Source organism: Patiria miniata, unplaced genomic scaffold, assembly GCF_015706575.1.
Source record: "Patiria miniata isolate m_02_andy unplaced genomic scaffold, ASM1570657v1 HiC_scaffold_10, whole genome shotgun sequence".
Classification (NCBI taxonomy): domain Eukaryota; kingdom Metazoa; phylum Echinodermata; class Asteroidea; order Valvatida; family Asterinidae; genus Patiria; species Patiria miniata.
In genome coordinates, this window is record NW_024037048.1 from 5,213,249 (window position 1) to 5,235,550 (window position 22,302).

At 40.7% G+C, this 22,302-nt stretch overlaps 2 protein-coding genes across 2 annotated transcripts in view; both read left to right on the forward strand.

Moving 5' to 3' along the window:
• LOC119740345 (follicle-stimulating hormone receptor-like) overlaps positions 1 to 8,693 on the forward strand; it is a 70,419-nt gene extending 61,726 nt beyond the window's left edge. Inside the window, exons 4-9 of the mRNA XM_038215617.1 lie at positions 1,406 to 1,480; positions 2,450 to 2,527; positions 2,930 to 3,004; positions 3,575 to 3,643; positions 4,095 to 4,166; positions 5,101 to 8,693. Of these exons, the coding sequence (XP_038071545.1) occupies positions 1,406 to 1,480; positions 2,450 to 2,527; positions 2,930 to 3,004; positions 3,575 to 3,643; positions 4,095 to 4,166; positions 5,101 to 7,345 (2,614 nt within the window). The 3' untranslated portion in view covers positions 7,346 to 8,693. The remainder of the gene's footprint in view (positions 1 to 1,405; positions 1,481 to 2,449; positions 2,528 to 2,929; positions 3,005 to 3,574; positions 3,644 to 4,094; positions 4,167 to 5,100) is intronic.
• A 3,930-nt stretch (positions 8,694 to 12,623) lies between these two features.
• Positions 12,624 to 21,768, forward strand: LOC119736035 (heterogeneous nuclear ribonucleoprotein U-like protein 1). The gene is made up of 11 exons (XM_038210029.1): positions 12,624 to 12,969; positions 14,026 to 14,081; positions 14,575 to 14,714; positions 15,678 to 15,777; positions 16,748 to 16,860; positions 17,319 to 17,471; positions 17,974 to 18,081; positions 18,647 to 18,769; positions 19,235 to 19,363; positions 20,132 to 20,300; positions 21,527 to 21,768. Exons 1-11 carry the CDS (start codon positions 12,878 to 12,880, stop codon positions 21,667 to 21,669), a joined length of 1,326 nt encoding a protein of 441 aa, XP_038065957.1. The 5' UTR covers positions 12,624 to 12,877; the 3' UTR covers positions 21,670 to 21,768.
• Positions 21,769 to 22,302: the final 534 nt, after the last annotated feature.

Below are 22,302 nucleotides of genomic sequence, written 5' to 3' on the forward strand. Positions count from 1 at the left end.
CCTAAAATCTTTAATGTCTTCGGTTTGGACTGAAAGAAAACCACTCAGTCACATTTTGACCGAGACATCAATTCGTGGCGAACTACATGGTTTGCACTGATCTGAGTAAAGTGATATTAACATTTCATGGCGGGGAATCAATTCAAATTGTCTTCATCAATTTCAGTAATGGATGCATTGACTCGAATAAATGAAGTTAGTCGGCTCCCAAAAGGGACTGACTGACAAACGTAGTGACAACCAGATCGAATGTCAAATCCCCATGGCAGAATTATCATAATGACAAACAGAGCGCCCCTGTATGACCTATTGGAACAGAGCGTGCAAGTTCACCTGAAAAACCTGCGAGAGTTTACGAGAATACAGCACATGTATCAAAGTATAGGATTTACAACGTGTGTAACGTTCTATATATTTTTTTGCATTTATATTTCGTGTCCTACTGGCCCGTCCAATCAAGGGCAATAAACGGGTATTTTCGAAAGAAAAGAAAGTATTACAATGTACATCAGATTGAAAAAAGTGCTAATTGGTGACTATTATAATATCAACATTGTTGACCGCAACCTCCGTTCAATCAATCACGCTGATCAGAGTGGGTTGGATAAATTCAAGTAAACAAATTCCCCTCAGTTTAATGGGTAACTTTTTGTTCATACCTGAAAGCTGCACTTTTCCTGTTGATTCTTTGGACTGAGGAGAAATCACTCAGTCACCTTTTCACCGAGATTTCAATTCATATCGGACTAGACGGCTGCCCCGATTGGAATAATGGGATACTCATCCACATGTCATGGCGGGGAATCAATTCGAATTGTCTGAATTACAATTCAGTAATGGCTGCATTGACTCGAATAAAAATACACGTCTCTCCAAAGGGACTGACTGACAAATATAGTGACAACCAGTTAATAATTGTATAGCCTATCGATAAATGTCAAATTACTAAATGACAGGTTTTATGACCTACTGGAATTGTACAAACGGTCTTACCATGATTTTCATTTAGGTTGTGACACAGTTGGCTACGGGAGGGAAGTTTTTCTGGATTGGTGAAGACCAAATTTTTTTTAAAAGATGATAGTTCCCCCCCCCCAAAAAAAAAACACTTAAAAAAATGTTTGTTTTTTCTAGTGAGCATGGGGGAACGTCACACTTAAGCATGTATGTGAGACTTTTGAATTGCACTACATGAATACTGTTTATATTTTTACACCGCTGCCTCCAGAAGATGCCTTATTTAATCCTTGTATGACAAAACTAATCGTTTCTCCCTTCTGAACTTCCATGTGTTAATGCACTGTTTTTCCCCCTTTCGCTTCGTCAAAATCTTCCCTTCCTGACTAGCATTGTGTAGTAATGGCGATAGCATTATTTTTTTTTCTTTCTTCATGAATCTTTTCAGTGTGCTCACTCATTCGCCTCTGCTGAAGGAAATTGGCCCGGGGGTATTTGGAGATTTGCCTCGCCTGACCAGTTTGTGAGTATCTCTTGTCTCAAAAGCAGTGAAAAACATTCTTGTAACCCTGTCCAGACGCGCAAGCGCCCTCTTGAGTTCACCCAAAGAGGCAATTATAGTATCACACAGGTACCACGTGTCAAAAAATATCCTACTTTTGATCCTACATAATTCTGTTGTTTACCAATGGAATTAAACCAAAATTCAGGTAAACAGGGCACGACACATTTTATGAAACGAGTTCCATCAGCTTTGTTCTAGAAGGTGAGATTTAAACGCCAAACGAAAAAAAAAATACACTTTCAGAATGTCGATACAGCGCTGGAGACGCGGCGGCGGAAGGTGCGTACTGCGACCGACAGCTTCTTAAGGAATGCAGGATCACTCATTGCACACCTCCTCGATCGCGTGTAGCGCCAAACGATCAAGGAGTTGTGCAATGACATCAGGGATGATCCTGCATTCCCTCAGAAGCTTTCGAGCGCAGCACGCGCCTTCCGCCACCGTCTCCAGCGCTGTATCGACATTGGAGGAAGCCACCTCTAGTTTCAATATCTTAATATTCACTTGTTATTCACCGAGAGTTAATCTGTATTGAATGGAATGTGAAATGGAAATAAATGTGAATGAATTGAATTGAATTGAAAGTCAAAAGTGGTAAATTCTGAAAGAGGGTATTTTTTTTTTCGTATGGTGTTCAAATCTCACCCTGTTGCATAAAGCTGATTAAACTCGCTCCATAAAATGTGTCATACCTTGTTTACATGGTCGGGAATGTTGGTATAATTCCATTGGTAAACAACAGAGTTATTTCGGATCAAAAGAAACACATTTTTACTGAGAAAAGGAGAATTATTGCATAACACGGACATCTCTTGTTGGCATATATATATACATGAATGTGGTATTGATATGTAGAGCTGTTGATGTTCATGAAATAATTTTAAAAAAAATGGTCACGAAATAGATTCTGCATTCTTCCCGTTTCAGGTCCCTGGACAGTTGTGGACTAGAGAGTGCGCCAAACCTGACGACTCTTCACCCAAACGATGAAACTCTTAAGAAATTGTAAGTTATGGTTGTTTTTTTTTCAAATAGACGTCGGTATAAATTGAAGCAAAGCGTAAAAAAAAACATCAATCGTGGTCGGTGTGAACACCCGTATAATTTATTGGGGTTTGGTGAAGTCAAATTATCTTTCCTCAAAATATCAACCTACACAGGACTTTTCGCTTGGATAGGCCTACACGCTGAAATATGGGGATTAGCTGCTCGACCTTAGGTTAATCGTTTCCCGAAGTTGCGAGTAAACTTTTGCTCAAATTAGCCAAGTGTCCGGGGCTATTTTATACCAATCGTCCTGCATACTCTTACCAACATTTTTGTTTTCACTCTGTCTTGTATGTATATGAAAGTAATTATATCTGCGAAAGAAATGACCCAATTTCGTTGTATTATTTTTTTTTGCAGAGTTTTGTCGAACAACAAGATATTTGCCCTGAAGCCACACACCTTCAGCGGATTGTCATTTGAAGTCTACAATCTGTGAGTATTAAGAAAAAAACATAATTAAACAGGGTTGGTTGAATGGGATTTCATTACGTAGATTGCAATAATGATTTAACTTCATTGGAAGGGATAATTAAGTTCAAACGATAGATTTCTTCAGGTATTACCTTGAGATATTCTTGTTCAGCAGTAGATATCAAGGTTCGCCCTAATTAAGAGCCACGTATCGTTCCACTGCAGGCAAGCCACCTGACATTTCTAAGTCCGGCTGTCTCACCCCAAATCTCCAGAGCTTATCGAGAGGCCGTCTTGCTTGTTTGTGACAGCTGGCTTGCTAAATAAAGCAGCTTTGTCAGAAAATGTTACAAACTCAATAAAATTCGTAATTAAACTACATGTATTAATCAATTTATTGGGAGTTATTATATGATCTCTGACTTATATTCCGCTCCACACAGTATATGCTTAGCAGATAGTATGTTTATAAAAATGATTGGTGGTAATATTTCAAAGTTTTTAACATTTTGTTTTCACTTTCTTTAGCGATTTTCATAGTGTAGTTGTTTAAATTTTAATTCATTAAAGGTTATTTTGTTTGTTTTACAGCGATCTCTCTTATAATGATATTTCGTCCGTCTACGGCAAGGTCTTTGAAGGTGCCAGCATTGTGAAATTGTAAGTGATTTTCTAATAATATATTTTCCTCGTTGTTGGTGTTCAAGTTCTTGACATTTATATACAGCGAAACCCCCCCCCCCGGAATATTCAAAAAAATAATAACGATAAAAGCAGAAAGACAAAAACAAACAAGGAGAAGACGAGATGTTAAGTCGCATTGCTTTGAATTGAATGCAAATTAAACAACATGGGCGTCCGCAGGGGTGTCAATGTGGGTGCAGTGGGCAAATGTCCCCCGCCCACAATCAAAAAGATTATAAATTGAGAATATGCTAGAGAAAGTACAATGACTATGGGAAATAATGTGCTTTGTCCCCCTCTGGAAAAAAATCCTGGCGACGCCCAAGACATACCGCATAGATGCATTAGTAAACTGACTGATTTCAACAGACAAGACACTGATACTTCACCAGTCGTTGTTTCTCTGTCGTTTTTTTTGTGTCTGCAGAGTTTTGTCCAACAACCCCATCACCTATATAGAAGACAACATCTTTGAAGGGATATTGGACCTCCGAGAAGTGTAAGCAAGATATCTTAAGCAATCATTGACTAATCAGTTAAATCACGCTTAAGTTTTGATTGTTTATTTTTCTTCTTCCCCTACAATGAGTTCAGTGGCATTCAAGGGAAACATTACGGATTAGCAGCCTTTCGAAGGGAGGAAAGGGGTTTGGGGGTTCATCCCCCATGACCAAAGAGGGGAAAAAGAAAAGACAAAGGAGAGAGGGGAAATAACATTATTTACACATAAGCACATTCAAGTTAAAACCATGTACAGCGTCCTCCATTTTAAAGGATGCTCGGCTCCCTATAAGCATCCCCCTTCCATTACACTTAAAGGGCAAATGTAAAGTAATTTTTTTATACGGTCCTTGTTAATGCACCTTTGTGTGCCATTTAACCTTATTTTCAGTTTTAATTTTGCAATTTTCAAGGGCATTTTGCTGCCTTTTTGGTTGTTATGCTAAGTGAATTTGCATATTTATGAGCAAAACTGTGATGACGTTTCAGGCATAAGCCTCAATGTTACAGCTGATTCAGCACCACAATTTGCCAAAATCTTGATATTTTGCTGTCATAAAATGTCTTCTCTTTGTTGATTCATTATTGTCTCAATACATGGCAGTAGGCCAATGAGCAAACTTTTTTCACAAACGTGTTCAATGAACACATTTTTGGTTCACAATTTGAACAGAAATCCCCTAAACTGAACAGTGTCTTCCTGAAATGACACCGCAGCAACAGTGCCCTCATTTGCATGGCAAAGCATGATGGGAAATGTTAAATGTATAGAGAAGCCCATTTTTCAGTAAGATTAGCACGAAAAAGGATGTCGATTTGTTTTTATACATTTAAGAGGAGTCGAAACTTGCACAAAATATCTTCCCAAGTAAAATTCATGTCATGGTCCCTTTAAATGCCAACAGTTTGTTTTCACCAATCATTTCTTACAGGCATCTGGCGGGCACAAGAATCAGCAAACTACCAACTTTGGGACTGAAGAACATCATAGTGCTGGACATAGAGAACACACCCAATCTCAAACATTTCCCACCGCTCTTCAAATTCGAGAACATCCAGACTGCCAGGCTTCACTACTTCAGTCACTGCTGTGCGTTCATCTACAACACTTCGGCAAACCAGCACATGGCCAAGATGCATAATATCATGGAGCCCAGAGACAACTCCTCATGCTCCACCACGCCTAACCCAAGCTCTGAAGCCGACGATATTAGGGATTCATCCAAACCGCGCTTTAGCACGGCCCATCTGGTCGAGGACGATTTCTTTCAAGACCCAAAGAGTTCACTGAGCAGAGGAAGTTCTGTCAATTTGTCCAGCATTTCGCATTTTCAACCTCCACCGGATTCACTGTTAACCAACGCTCCTTCCAACATGCAACCCAGCGTTGAAGAGTTTGACCCCAACAGTGGCTTCATCGACAACAGTGGCTTCGTGGACCAGACCATCGACCCCAACATTACCCACAAGACACATGGTGACAGTTGCGGTCCTATCGTGCCCAAGGACTACTCCAAGGTGAACTGTTCACCGCGTCCTGACGCTTTCAACCCGTGCTCTGATGTCATGGGATATTCGTTCTTGCGCGTCGTTGTTTGGTTCATCGCTAGCACGGCAATGGTGGGTAATCTAATCGTTATGGTGGTCTTGATAGCCTACAAGCGCAAGATGACCGTACCTAAGTTCCTGATGTGCAACCTGGCCTTTGCCGATTTCTGCATGGGCATTTACCTGTTAATTATCGCCTCTGTCGACGTCTACACCCTTCGTGTCTACTTCAACCACGCCATTGACTGGCAGTTTGGAGCAGGTTGCAAGATTGCAGGTTTCATATCGGTATTCTCCAGCGAGTTATCCGTCTTTACCCTGACGGTACTGACCATCGAGCGCTGGTACACCATCATCTATGCCATTGACTTAAACAAACGCATCCGTCTGAGACAAGCCGGTCGCATTTTGCTGGGAGGTTGGTTTTTCGCCGTAATTATCGCCTCACTGCCGTTCTTTGGCTTTGCTGCCTACGGTGTAACCAGCATGTGCCTTCCCTTTTACGTCCGCACCACCGATGGTGCAGCATCGGTAGCCTACGTCATTTTCATCTTGCTGTTTAACGCCCTGGCCTTTATCGTGATCTGCGCATGCTACATCAAAATGTACGTCACGGTGAGAAACCCTCATTCCGCCATGCAGAGGAAGGACTCAAAAGTAGCTAAGCGAATGGCTGTCCTCATCTTCACCGATCTGGCCTGTTGGGCTCCAATCGCCATCAATGGCCTGTCGTCGATATTCCAGGATCAGAAGCATGGGTTCCTTACTACCGATCAAAGCAAGGTCTTCATCGTGCTGTTTTACCCGATCAATTCCTGTGCCAACCCTTTCCTGTACGCCATCTTCACCAGAGCATTCCGCCGCGACATGTTCCTCCTCCTAGCCAAGCACGGCATGTGTGAGAAGCGCGCCATGAAGTACCGTCCGACATGCACCAGTAGCCCGCGCTCCATGTCACAAGTCAACTCCACCACGATGAGAGACGTCAACCCCAAGGGATCCCATCGTGGTTCCTCAGCCTCTGTCATGACGCAGATTACGAGTGAAGCACGCCCCTCCATGGTGTCCTACGACAAAGACAGTCCAGACAACAGCCCCAAGATGAATATCGAGCTGCAGCTGGTGGTGACGATGGGCAGTAACTCACATCAGAATCAACCTACCGTGGATATGAGTCAGAACCAATGGGATGCACCACCTTTAGCCCCGATAGCCAGCAACAAGGTCGGCGGCAGCAAGAAACCCAATGAGCACGTCTATGTCGTCGATGGCCTGCCACCGGTTCCCGAAGAACTCAACGGTGATCGTAATGAGATTCCATCTTACTCCCCTACGAGCAAGAGCAAGCAGGGAGAGAATCAGAGACTCTGCCGGAGACAAATAAGCCCGCGTATCGTAGAGCACTGCATCACTGATGACAACAGCGAAGATAACTCGAGAAGTAAGGAGAGTTCGTCGCTACTTCCACAGGTAGAGTGGGATCAGGAATCGTCCAAGGAAACAAGGAAGAACAGCCGTGCCGATAGTGGGATACAGTCTGTCTCAACGACACCGACTGATCGAGATGTCACATGCAAGGCGATGCAAATGAATCTGGGTAGGTCAGACGATTTTGAGACTAGCCTCTGAGCCTAACGATTTTAGTACAATCACCCACTACCACAGTACGGGTAGCCACAAAGAACTGCGCATCTTGGGCGGCCTTTTACAAGGAAATGACCAGAAAGGAATCGACGCATTGTTTTAACTGTCAAACTTGTTCACTGCTGGCTGCCATTTTGTACCCCGTTATTCCTGAACCCAAATGTACTGTGAAGTTTGTGTTACTCGACTGCATCTGGTCGTTGGATTTGTTATGATAATGATTATGAGAGCAGGTATTTGTAAAGCGCTTTTACGCCGCAGCGGGGTTATCAAAGCGCTTTACAATTATATTTTCCGTTTCAACGAGCTAACACTCCTGAAACCTCAACTCGCTAGGGAACATACACGACCGGTAGGAAGCCGTTTCGGTGCTCTTGGCCGTAATTAACCTCTCACAGTAGCCAACACTGCCCTCACAGGTACCCATCTACTCCTGGGTGGAGAGGAGCAATGAGTGACAAAGCGCCTTGCTCAAGGGCACACGCACCGTAACCCACAACCTGCAGAATTACCCGCAGACCACAACTTCATTGTCCAGACCACTATGCCTTGTAGCAACGAGTTGACCCGAAATCGCTTTCTTCATATCTGAGAAATATTAATGAAACATGATGCGTTATTGTGAATCTTTACTATAAGGAGAAGGAGTGTTTTCTTCTCAAGTTTTGACATTTAAATGTATCGTCAGCGAAAAAAAAGCTGTAAATGTTATTATCAATTTTCTTAACGGTAACCTAATAAACATGAGACGAGGTGTGTTTTTTATTATGGAAAATGGCCCAACAAAACCCGGATAAATAATGTGCAAGATGTCACACAAAACGTCGTGATCAAGTTTTATGTAGGAACTACCGTTATGATATTGAACTACGTTCAGGGTGTCATCGGTAGTTAAGATAGGCCTCCTTTTCCATCTCTTAAACGAGTTGTCGTGCAATTGTGTATTATAACATACGTAGTGTAAATATATAGCCTACTTTAAATTAGTATGAAATATACTAGAATATCTGAAGAGAATGTATAATTATCCGTTTTTATATGTATCCTATCCCAACTGATGTAAGATATATGAAAGTCCTCGTAAACAGTTCATATCGAAAATGCTTCATAAAGATTGCTTTGTATATATTGCTTGAAAATATTTTTGTGGTAGGCACCTCGAACAATATAAAGAGTGCATTGAAGTGTATCGTATCTCATTTTAAGACGACCGGTGTTAATACTGGTAAACCTAAAGGCTATTTAGGAGCAAATGGTCGCTGCTACTGATTAATTGCACAGGTAGCGCCAGTATCAGAACTCCAGTGGTACCACTTATGATAATTTATGTTTTTCCTATGAATCATTGCAAGACACTCATTTCTCGTTCTCTTTTCACCTTAAATTAAATTATCTCAACGATAAACGCTATCCACTAGGCTACTGTGTGGTAGCTCGACGACAACCGTTCTTTAAAATGCTTTAGTGTAACGGGTTGACTATAACAACAATGCTCTTGATATCGTTGTTCTGTCCTCGTGAATAAACATACTGGCCTGTTGACGTACGAATAAATTATCATAAGTGGTACCCCTGGAGTTGTGATACTGGCCCTACCAATTGCACATGGTATATCGATAGTCTTGGTTCGAGCCTAACGTCAGTGTAGTCGATCGTCCGTTGCTCTTGTGTCTTGCAAAACAGTGCGCCCTCACTTAAGAGACTGAGTTCGACCATCGTGACACTGTAGTCATTACAGTGGAATGTTGTTTAGTCTCGAATGTAGTGTCATTTTGAGCGTTGCTTACATTGGGTAACGTCTGGGTAACAAACCGAAATAGATATGATCGCACCACCAAACACCCCCCCCCAAAAAAAAAGTTATAAAATATGTTTCCTAACAAATCCTCTTTTTGACCCCTTTTCTATTCCTTGCCAACATTTTGAATCTGTCTCACTCACCATGGCTGAAACATAGCAATATTCCACTCAACTATAAGAACAGGATTAACATAACAATGTGTTTATAAGCTTCCAGTCTTTAACAATGTGCACACGCCCGAACCAAGAAGAGACCGCTAAAAGGCCTCATTAAAATACCCGGAAATAGTTCGAGTTACGCCTTGTTGAGCAATATCATACAAATGAAGCCTAAAAAATTCCCCAGTAAAAGTTAGAAAATGATTGCATTTTAGTCTTGAAGACAGAGAGATAGCAACAAAAGTAACTGAAGCAATTGAGTTAGACCTAAAATGTTGAGAATACAGATTGATTTTGAGCTCAATGTAAACATGTTTGATTGATTCCAAAATTAGGCTGATGAAATTTGTACTATATTTTTTGGCATCTGTTTGATTTTTTCCAACTTTCACAACACAATACCCACACAAATTTTAAAGCCTAGAGTTTTTTGAGACCTGTATTGATAATTGAAGTTTGTTTACATTAGCCATACACAAGTCGGGCCTACAAATAATGTCCTATCACAATGCTTAACACACTTCCCGAGAATTTCCTCACAAAAACAAGTCGTAACACTGCTCTCGAATGGGAAGATAAATGGCACATTTTCGTTGGCTGGCTATCATCCCATCGCGGCGTGACTGTGTTTATTTGTTGAGTATTTCTCATTTGCGGACACTCACGAATAACAAGTGTGGTTTTGACAATAAATCGTGATACATGAATGCGCCGAAAGACGATCCGCTGCGCCATCAAGTCATAAATCATTTCAACAGACTCTTCTTTAGGGGAGGGGCTAAAAAGGAGAGGCAGATCGTTTCAGAGTCATCTTGAATTCTTTTTTTTTGGTGGGGGGGGGTTGGGGGGTTGGGGTGGATGGTGTGAAATATCACACTTTTTATTTAACCTGACGTAGTGGAACTTCTCATCAGCAAGAAGTTTGAATCCAAATTTCTGAACTTTGCGAATGACTGTTTTACTCCTTTCAAAAGTCAGTAACTTGCAGTAATAATGGTGCAATTGCCTGACCAAGCCAACCATATCCAGGGGTAATTTGGAAAGCAATTTAATGTAAATGCTTCTAACATCTGCCGAGCGCTTTTCATGACACAGGCTTTATTACAAGGCATGGCATGTTTCGTTTCTTGATTAATGAATGGACATCACATGTTGTTGTGACATATGAAGTGGCTTGAAAATGTAGATGTGTTGGAGTTGGATATTAAATTAATTTGCAGTGGGTAACTTGAATCCTTTTTGCCATATGATTTTATTAAACAAAATATCATTTTATGAAAGTTTACCCCTGGTGGCGCTTCCGGAATCCTTGAATATACGAACATTAACGTGCAAAAATTCTTACATTTGCAGTTTCTTTTGGTATATGCCTCGTGACCTTTTTACTTTCACGCTTTACATTTATTTTTCATACTATTTCTCTCATCTTTCATGAATATTCCTGTCATTTTGTTCTCCTTCTTTTATGTACGATTTTGACGAAGGAGTTAACTGTCCCCTTGTATGCTACAAATTACACTTCCGGGTTTAACAAGGGTTGAAGCCGGAAACGCATAGGTCGTGACTATAGAAGAAAACGGAAGTGAATGCAGCACAACAGGAAACACAGTCCAAGTGTGGATAAGATCAGTCACATTATGTTTGGCAAGCGAATTTGCCGACAACTTAGTGCACGCTCTAGTAGAGCAATCGAATGTGGTTCAGATGATTTAAATTCATCTACTTCAATTCCATTTTCCCCATTCATGTTGTACATAGCTTCACAGTTTAATACAAATTATAATTGGACTTAAAACAGGAATTTGTATAATGTTTCATTTTCTTATGTACATGTAGTGTATAAGGCTTTTTGTGCGTAAAACCCACATGCTTTGGGCGGTGTATTTAGAATGTAATGTAAGGCCAAAACAAATGTATTTCTGCTTCTGATTACATGCCATTTGAAAATACCGCAGCTATAGGTGGGACATTTTTTTTGGCAATATTTTTTTGGTGTACGATCATATGGAAGTGTCTGCGTTCAGTCATGGGCAAACGTAGTAATTTATGGTTTTCGGTTTTTTTTCCTCATTCCCAGCTCCCCCCCCCCAAAAAAAAAATAGGGTAGGGGCTGTCAGAATAGTGTACGTAGGGTAACTGGAAGCAGAATTATTATTATTATTATTATTATTTTTTTTTGGGGGGGGGGCTCACCTTGACAATTTCGGGGTTTAAAGTTCGGTACTGTCCTTTTTTCAAGTTGGGGCCTCAACAAAGCCCCCCAGATTATTTAATTATTTTAAACAAATGAAAGTATTTACTTTTTTAATTACTTTACTAGTTCTGAATTGTTTACGGTCCGACAATAATTTGTCTTGTGCATTAGAGGCCATCTCATTATAAATTGTTCTGTTGAAGAAGATTGCAGACGCCCGGAATAAAAAAAAAAATAAGGGTTTTGGTAAGAATTAGGAAACATACAAATTAGAAACTCGTCAGGAGAAAAACAAATAGAGCACAGACAGTATATCTTTAAGCACTCGTTCTGGTTGATATTTGAGAATGACACTTTGGTGGAGACCATTTCAATTGTAAATTATGAAGAGTTAGCAGCTAATTGAACTCAGAGGCGTCACGTAAACCTGCGTATACATATGCCTATATGAAACACATATTTTCAAACGCCTATCGGCTGTTTATATTTATCTTTGCCGTGTAAAAACAAATATATTTCTGTCAATATTTGAGAAAAATAAACATGTTGCGATGTATAGCCAAAAAAAAAGTGTTCAGAGTAATGTGTTTGGTGGAATATTTTTTTATGCATTAATTCGTTTCGAAAACCCTTTAACCAAACAGCCTTGCAATGTAAGGTAAGAATAATTATTCCAAACATTATATAGTATTTGCATGAGAGGAAACCTGTTCAATATGCTAATCAAGGTGAGGGTGGGATTTCAGGACAAAAATAGCTATACAAAGTTATTAATTTGTTTAATATGACTTCATAAAGGGAAAGCCAGTTAAAATAAACATGACGACTGTAAATATTGTATTGACTAACACGGTTAAAGACAATATGATATGCACACTTCACTAACGCAGCATCAATGTAGTCTTAAAGTCCGAAATTGAACAGAAACATATAATGGAAGCAATAAAATAATACGAGTTTCCCTATTTGCTATCACGATCGTTGTTGACGCAGCTGTGTAAACATTAATGTTTCCGATCTTACAGTGTAACAATTTGAAACCATCCAAAGTACTTGAAGCATAATTGCATAGTTACACACTTACAGTCGAACGACAATGTGATAGACGGTTTGTCGCATTCGTTGTGCACTAGGTGTCATTCGCATAATAAGGGTCAAGTTAACAATCACCCCAATGTGTAGGTCTAGTCTGTTTTGTTGAGTGTGGTTAAAAGGGGAAAACCCCTTAGGGCTCGCGCTTTGTGGACCCGCTGCGATGCGGGCTATTTATGTCATGGTATGGCTGGGTTATTGCTAGTCGCGGGAATTCCCCTGGAACTGTAGCTAGCGGTGCGGAGCAATTCTCATGATTGATTCATTGGGTTATGTTCATCCTCGTCTGTCTGGATCCAGGCAGACAGTTCTCCATTATCGGATTACAGGTGGTTCGGAGTGGCGGCTGGTTCACTTCAAACATGTAAGTTACATCACGGAGAAGGGAGTTATGTGTTATCATATTGGTCTATTTCTGTATCCTCATCCACCACACACATTGAAGAAGGTTTGGGTTTTATTGGAATTACCAAATCAAGTGTATTGACCTCATGTGCGTGGCAGCGGAACCAAAGCGCAATGGTTATGTATCAATGGGATCCAGACAACACCTGAGTATAAGCTTCTGTGCATATTCGCTGCAATAAACGAAACACTCTGAGCTATATTGTTACATTTACCACCGTGTCAGAACAGAAACATGTCCTACTTTTGATCCTGAATAACTATGTTGTTTACGAATGGAATTAAACCAAAATTTAAGATCATGTAAACAAGGCTTGACACATTTTATGGAGCGAGTTTCGTCAGCTGGTGCGAGAGGGTGAAATTTAAACGCCATATACGAAAAAAACCCTCACTTTTAGAATGTAGATACGGAAGGCACGTGCTGTGGCCGAAAGCCTCTGAAGAAATGCAGGATCACCTCTGATGTCATTGCACACCTCCTGGATCGTTTGGAGCAACACACGATCGAGGAGGTGTGCAATGACATCAGGGATGATCCTGCATTCCTTCAGAAGCTTTCGGCCACAGCACGCGACTTCTGCCACCGTCTCCAGCGCTGTATCGACATTGTGGGACGCCAAGTGGAAAGTGTCAGATTCTGAAAGTGAGTTTTTTATGGCGTTTAAACTCACCCTCTTGCATTTAAGCTGATAAAACTCGCTCAATAGAATTTGTCATGCCTTGTTTACATGATGTTTAATTCCATTGGTAAACAACCGAGTTATTTAGGATCAAAAGAAGGACATGTTTTTTTTTACACGAAGTACATGCAACGGATTATTGTACATAATGGCGGCAAGAATAGATCAGCGATCTGTTCGAAATTTTAGGCGTGGGGCACATTACGTAGGAATTTGCTTCAATATGTTCAGGCTGCAGTTAAGGCAAGCAGCGGCGGATATCTAAAAACTACATATTATTTGAAAACACTAGTCACGAATCATTGTAACTTTCTAAACTATTTTTTTTATAGGAATAACCCTCGAGTTGGTGCGAGTGGGAATGCCACGGTGTGCATGCTCAGTAAATGTAAGCAACCAGGGGCCTAACATTTCAGAAGGTCAAAAGACTAAATCTCTCTTACCTTTCCATTAAAAAACAACCACAAAACTCCGAAAGAAGCTGGATTCTTGGCAATCGTACCACTGTGGCAGTGCCACCCCTTCTACGCGTCTGAAAATGCAGTGGCCCATTTATTTTTAATTGATAGGCTAGTACAGACATTGGTGATTAGTGTTATAAGACGTTTTAGCTCAAGTTAACAATTCTGGGGTGAAATTACGGTAATCAATATTCAAAGATTCCATTCGTGCATGGGCCTAAATAGGCATGAGTCTACCTCGGCACTTTTTAAGGTAATTAAACACGATTCATTATACATGTACATGTATTATTTAAGAAATCGACACTTTGTATTGGACATTACATAGAATAAATGAAAGTCATAAGAAAATCAGGAATCTGTCTGGCTTTATAAAAAAAATCAACCAAGATTTACTCCGTCTATTCCACTCAAACGCAGATATTTCTGACCTGAATGTGACTGTGACCGATGGTGGATTTTCAGCCCAACCTCTATGCACCGAGGGGTTTGCTTTCCTGTGGGGCGGAGTCAAGGCAACCCACGGCGTGAACAAAGGAAAAGTCTGCTTCCAAGTCAAGGTTGATTGGCCGCTATTACACCAGATGCATATTCATGAACCAAAGCCACTTCTTTCATTGGTGTAATTCAAACACATCAAACGCCTCAGGACCATTAGTTTGGGGCACAACTTTCCTCAAACTATGTATGTTGGATTTGCAGAATCCCATATTCAAAAAGGAATTTCTTAACGCTGATATTTTCCCAGTAAAAAAGCATGGGTGGCTTGTGCGTAAAGCGCTCGCCTCTCACCAAGGTGACCACGGTTCGAATCCTGGCCGTGGATCGCATGTGAGTAGAGTTGTGTGTTGGTTCTCTCCTGTGCCACGTGGGTTTTTCTCCGGGCTCTCCGGTTTTCCTCCCTCCGGAAAAATCAAACACTTTCGATCTCAGGCTGTGCTCCGTGGTCATATATGGGTCGATGTGGCCGGCAGCCATAGGCGCCTTTACGTGCCAGCGGCCCGACCACGTTGTAGCCGCGTCCTTCGCAATTCAGCATACCAGCTGCGAGTAAGAATGATTAGCCTCCCAAATTATTATTATTATTAAAGCTGTACACCTAAGAACAATTCTTTCACCAAACTTTCACTTCTTGACTTGGCAGCTTGTGGTTTGTTTTTAGTGTTTGGTAGTATCCTAATTAACATTCTGGTAGTTTCAGAGTGTAAACGTATTGTGGACATGTAGTGTGAAAGGGTCAAAAAATGTATTTACATTAATGAATCTGAATTACCTATTAATCTGAAACATTTCCCAAACAGATTTCGACAGTATTTACAAGCTTTGCCGTAACTTTTAAACAAAAGGACCAAATCACACAGAACAAAAATCATGTCAAGTTCAAAGAAACACGTTATCGTCTCATCGTTTTACCCACAAATGATTTGGCTTCCTCAGAAAAAAAAATTGTTTGACTACTATTGACACGCTGTACATATATCTTGTCAAACATCATGTGCTTCTTTTATGTTTTTATTTTTCAGTTGGAGAAACATCTTGACGTTCGCCATCTTCCCCCAGATGAAACCTCCCCTCATATCATTCGCGTTGGGTGGTCCACGGATGCTGCTTCTTTGCAGTTGGGTAAGTTGGCTAAGATTTCATTTTATTTCGGGGTATTTATTCATAGGCGTCGTGACTAGGGAGGATGGGAATCCCCCCCCCCCATTCTATGGTCCCATCAACCACTTGTTGCAAAGAAGACATGACAATGCCTTTAATCCCAAAATTGACACAGACAATTGTTTTAAATGTGTCGACGATGTGTATACACTGTTTACCAAATCTTGAGCTTCAGGGACCGGCATCATCATTTTCAAACCCTGACTTGTATGGGGCGCGTTCGTCAAATAATTCTTGAGCCAATTTAAAACATGTTTCACAATGATTTTGGCTCAGTTAAATGTGAATCATAGATTTGTATACGCATAGAGCAAGGAACAGTTTGAATGATATACAAACCATTAAAGAAAAATGTGTCAATAAGGCCAAATAACAAAAAAAAAACATGTTAAGCGTCCCGCGCCCGCTTTCTCTTTGGAGGCCGCCTCCCTTATATATATATATATATATATATATATATATATTTTTTAATTAAAAAAAAACCGGAAAAATAATATAGTTTAACCAGTGACATCATTCTGGCCTCTTTGTCTGTTGCATCTAGCCCATATAAAGCTGATATGTCATTTTCTGAGTCCAAGTGGCGGCCATTAAAAAAAAAGCTGGCGGCCATCTTGAAAAGTAGCTCGATGGGGCGGCCATTTTGGGAAAAAAGGGTCCTCCTCCTTCCTTTTTTTTTTTTAAAAAGCGGGACGCTAAACATTTTGTTTTACTTGGCCTAATTACGAACTATGAAATTATTCAGTTCAGTGCAATTTTGAGGCTTACAAAAATTTGCTATAACAGGTTCTCTCTCCTTTCTATGGTTTATATATAATGAAAAACGATTAGTGATACTCAATTTCACCAAGTGTACAGCTCCGACATTTTCAAAAACTGTCTTCATGTCAAAATGTAGGCCTGTCATGTTTCTGATTTTACTTTACTGAAGGTGAGGATGAGTTTTCCTACGGCTACGGGGGCACAGCTAAATTCTCTACCAGGGGAACATTTCGCGACTATGGTGTGACATTCAGAGCAGGAGATGTGATCACAGCATGTCTGGTAAGATTATTAATCATGAGGAATTCGTCAATCATAAGTTTTGGGTGAAGATCCTAGAAACCTGATCAAGAATTGTATTTATTTACTTGCCTGTAGGTTTAAAAGGTAGATGCGCTCAAACGAAATTTGCCAGCTTGACAAGTGTTCTAAAACGTCCCATTACCAACTTAATAAGGCTATAGTCGAAAGTCAACAGATTAAGATTTGATTCGCCTAAAAGTCGTCGTTGGCCTTTTCAATCGATGGTGACACCATCTGAACAATTTTGACATTAACAACGTTTTCCAAGTTCTAAAGCTTTCACATTTCAGTCATTACAGTCTTCCTTATACTTCAGTATTAAATGCACTGCATGTACAATTAAATAATCATTTTTTTTTGACAAAGAGGTTGTTATCGGCTTTTCACCACAAATCAGGCCTAGAAATTGTACCCTACATTCGTGTTGATTGATACAGGACTACGATAGCGACAAGCCAATTTTCTCCTATTGGAAGAACAGAGAGTACATTGGGCCTGTGGTAGATGTTGTTGACAGCTTAGCAGGCAAAGCACTGTTCCCGCACTTACTGTTGAAGAACACGGCCGTAACTGTCAACTTCGGTCAGCGGGTAAGACAATTAAAATACAACATAAAATCATTGTCGTTAGTGACCTGTTAATTGTTCAATAATTAACATCGAGTCTTTTTTTTTTCAATTGCATGTTTTTCAGTCATAATGGGTCAGAACGTGCATTTTGACTGATGATAACTTACTTGATTATTTGCGTGTATGCAAAATTTTGAAAGTTCTGGTCTTTATGCTCGCTTATACTCCGGTGTACATTTCGGTATCTTTGCATTGCTATGGATTATATGGCATAAGCCTATGAAATCCTTGAAAATATATGTTCATATAATATTCGTATTATATAAATACAAATACACTTTCAAATAGATACCCAGTGCATTTCTCGGCGAATTTGGTCATTGTGTATGAATTATTTCAAGCTGCACTAACACGCATTTGCAGATCAGACAACAAAAATCAGTAATCGGTTCTCCGTCTTATTTATTTAATAAAGCAGCAGCTTTCAGTAACGTCGAAACATTGTTTGTAATTTCACTTGCAGGCCCAGCCTTACATCCCAGTACCCGCGGGCTTCACCCTTATTGGTGCTCTTCCCGTTGGTGACCGTGTACCTGGCCCTCTCGCCCCAGCTACAAAAGCCGGATGTGAGGTACGACAAAGAAATTCTTCATCCAAAGTCAGTGTAGATACATCACGGATATGTAGCAATTAAGTGGATATAATGACTTGCACCTGCGAGCCCTGGCGAGAACGCTGTACCGCAGCGCTTTCCATTTTTTGAATCTAAATTTTGCCATCTGCTTTTTATTGTGATAGTACAAATCAGAAGCCATAGAACTGCATGTATAATGATGTGCCACGTGGCCAGAGATTACAATCCAAGTCAAGGTTTTGAATCATCAAAAATGTTGCGAATATGGTAAGAGATACCTGAGGATCACACAGCAAGGATACGGCATACACATTGTCCATTCAAGTTTATGTAAATATATTTTTTGAGTCTGAATTTGATTGTATATTTTTTCAACTCCATCAACAACACTCAAATGGTATAAACAAATTCTAACAGGATTTATAACATCCCTTTTATTTTTTTTTCTACGAATTTATAAGATTTTTTTTAAGAATTCGGTTGGGTCCGTTTTCGGTTGATTTAGTTTGATTCTCACTTGTTTATCAAACACAATTTCTGCCGTGATGTCTTTTTGGTTCAGATTCTGATGATGATTGGACTGCCTGGCGCTGGCAAGAGTGTATGGGTGGAGAAATATCGCAGGGAACACCCAGAGAAAAAATACTACATACTGGGCACAAATAGCATCATGGATAAAATGAAGGTGGGTGTTCGGACATTAAAAAAAATTCAAGATCAGACGATGCAGCTGACCACAGGAAAACGAAGTCAGGAGAAGCTTGAAACCTCAAGTTGCAAAGAATTTCAGGGACAATTTGGAAATTGGTTTCCCACACTTCAGGTGAAAATGCAATGTATTATTATATTACTTTTCGATTCTTGGATAATATCTCTGGAATGGGTCATTTGCATATTCCCAGGTTCAGGTTCGACTTAAGAAGGGGGCTTAGCTGTGAAAAATAGGGTGGTCGGTTAATCGGCATGTGCTACATTATTTTGTTTCTGTTGTTTTGCTTTTTTGTGACAAAAAGGGGGTCTTTGTGTTGGTGTTAACCCCCCCCCCCCAAAAAAAAATCCGCCTCTGGAATATCCTTGGGATTTAATCACCTGTTTTGATGCCACTTTCATACTCTCTTTTTTTCTCTCACTCGGACTCCATAAATTGCAGGTAATGGGCCTACGGCGCGACCGTAACTACAATGAGCGCTGGGAAAAGTTATTTCAGACTGCGAATGACTGCTTGAATCGGTTCTTTGAAAAAGCAGCGAGCCACAATCGCAACTTCATCCTTGATCAGGTGAAATCTTCAATTTTTTTTTGGTTGGTGTCCCTCTCTTTTTGGAATATCTCTTATGAATAGGACCTCAAATAAAACTTGCATTAGGTGAGGAAGTTGTACGAAGTGTTTAGACTCAATAATGGTGTTCACATGCAGTCAGAATCGTTCCCGAACAACGCATTTTCCATCTGTAGACTCACCAACATGGGGTGTGCCTTTTTGTTTGCCCTTGAGCTGGATCATTTATTAAGCGATTTCTTAAAGCTTGCCATGAGCCTCTGTCTTATATACAGTTTTTCCCGAGAGAAGCGATTCGAGGGATGGGGGACTAATGTTCGAGAAGGACTATACGTTGGTCGGAGAAACATGCCCACAATTATTTACAGCTCAAACGTTTGGATGCACAGGACAGTTCGGAAACTAACGAGGGATTTGTATGTGGGCAGCAGAATCCGATGTCGAGAAATGTGTTTGGATTCGCATGAGGGCGTGTCCATTTAGGGTTATATAGGCCTACTTTACAAAAGAAAATGGTAGCTCGGATAGCAATTACCCTTACGTCCAGAGCTTAAGTCCTCGGAAGTTTTTATGTCTAAAGGTTTTTGAAGTATGTCAAGTAAAAGTCATAACAGTAGAAGGGAATTGTTACTATATTCCTCGGTTGGACATTTTAACCAGAGGTGTGCGTATAGCCTAAGTTTGTTAGAATGTACAAATATGTAGACATTTCTTATGAACACCAATTTCCGATCCTCTCCCTTTTGTATTTAATCTCGGCATCATTAGACCAACGTGTACTCCTCTGCCAGAGAGCGGAAAATGCGTCCGTTCCAGGGGTTCGTCCGCAAGGCGATCGTGGTGGTACCGACCGATGAGGAATACCGCTCGCGCATTACGAAGCGCAGTTTGGAGGAAGGCAAGATGGTGCCAGATCGTGATGTGCTGAAAATGAAAGGTAATATGTATAGGACTGTCGAAAATAATGACAGTCAGTAGACTGTTTTCGAATATTGCGTCGCTTCGTGTCTTCGTCTTTGCCTCCTGGCTGCAACATCATTTAAGTCCAGTGACCTGACAGTATATTGACAGAGGAGTAAATCCGTGTTCGCGAGTAGGGGAGGGAGGGTGGCCAAATGGCATAATCCAAATTTTTGCCCGGTCGTGGACACGTGACACTAGAAGGCGCTGTTCATGACACTAATGAAAATGTTGCGCGCCTACATACAAACAGTGCATAGTAAGCTTTGGTTTAATGTTTGTTCTCCGTTTTTTCACAATTATTTTCAATAAATTCAGTCGTCTTTTGGAAAATTAAAAGATAACCTCAAATTCAGCATTTTTTGTGTCTAACAACAAAAATCTGGGAGGAGGGGGGGGGGGGTTTCCAATGACCAATCCCTCGGTCAGAAATTGATTTATTCTCCACCTCCCCCCGCCCCAAGGGCTATACCAGCTTATTACCGAAGAATAACAACGAAGATTTTGTGAGAAGGAGATTTGTTTTGTATCTTGTAAAAGGATTATAATAGGGGATCAATGTCCCATAAAAAAAAACACAGAAAAACACTTGCCCTCAACAAAGTTTTAAAGTGTTTCTTTGTATCAAAAATGTGAAGCTGAGCTTTGCAACCGACTGCATTTGGAAAAATAAACGATGACAAAATTATTTTGACCTGATCGTGTGTTCAACTATAAGCTAGCCTGCTGGTTCTTAATGCTTTTTCATTTAGGTGATAGTTTCGGTGTGAATAGGTGTGACTTCAATGTAGGACAAGCTGACTTATCATATATCATTCATGCCACAACACTGTCTCTCCAAGGGCGGATCCAGAACGCAATTTTTTGGGAGGCCAAAAAATAGTTTGGTCCCCCAAAAAGTGGGTCAAAAAATTACGGCGTGGGGTTCGGGGACCGCTTAAGGGCCTCGAAAAAAAATTGGATTCTAGATGCTCTGTGGTGTGATCTGAGGCAAGTTCTGACCGCTTTAACCAATGTTTTTTTGGAGGAAAAGATGGTGGTGTACTCATTGCCTGCCTTTATTGCGACGTCACATAAAACAAAAATGGTTTCGGTGTTTTTTTTTTGGGGGGGGCATGCCCCCCTTTGCCCCCCCTGGATCTTCCCTTGTGTCTCTCATACCTCCATCATTAGCCCTTGTTTACACATGTTTGCCCGTTACAGCCAACTTCCGGCTACCAGTTGAAGGGAGCTTGTTCCGTCAAGTCATCTTCGTGGAGCTGGGCAGGGCGGCCGCTGAGCAGCTGGTCAGGCGATACAACAGGGACGGTGCTCAAGCGAAGTATTCCTGGGATCCTTGGGATTAAAGATGAAGGTGAAGAGGCTGCTGGAAATTTGGTAGTGACCATGGGCGTCAATCCTGAGGAGGAAGGGACAGGGGGACATGCCCCCTCCCTCACTTTTTGAAGGATGGGGGACACAATATCAAATGTCACCCAATTTCTTTTTTTTTTTTTAAAGTGGGAGAATATCGTATCGTTTGTCCCCCATACATTTTTCGTCTCCGATTGAAATTTGTAGCGTTTATTTGATTTTATTGCTCAGAATAGCTGATTCAATTACTCCAACCTCAAAAATTGTGTTTAAATGATGAACCCCGATCCCCATGCTGTAAGGGATCCGAGCTTCACGCTTGCATTATTTCTGGTCATGGTACGCCTCCCCCACTATAGAAGCGCTTGACGCCCTGGTGGTGACCCTTGACAGGGAACCGCAAGCCTTATGGCAATGTTGTCATGTTCCCTGCTCGCGTTCGAAGTTTAAGGGCCTGATTAAGAAAATTCCCAAGATAAATTACGTTTTGACTGTATTTGGAACTCAAGGCCAATTATATACTATCCAAATGGTTTATAACACCTTTACAAAATACTTCAATTGTTTTATTCTATTATCAGGCATACACTAATCAAATGTCGATGTGAAGAATGAATATGAGTTAA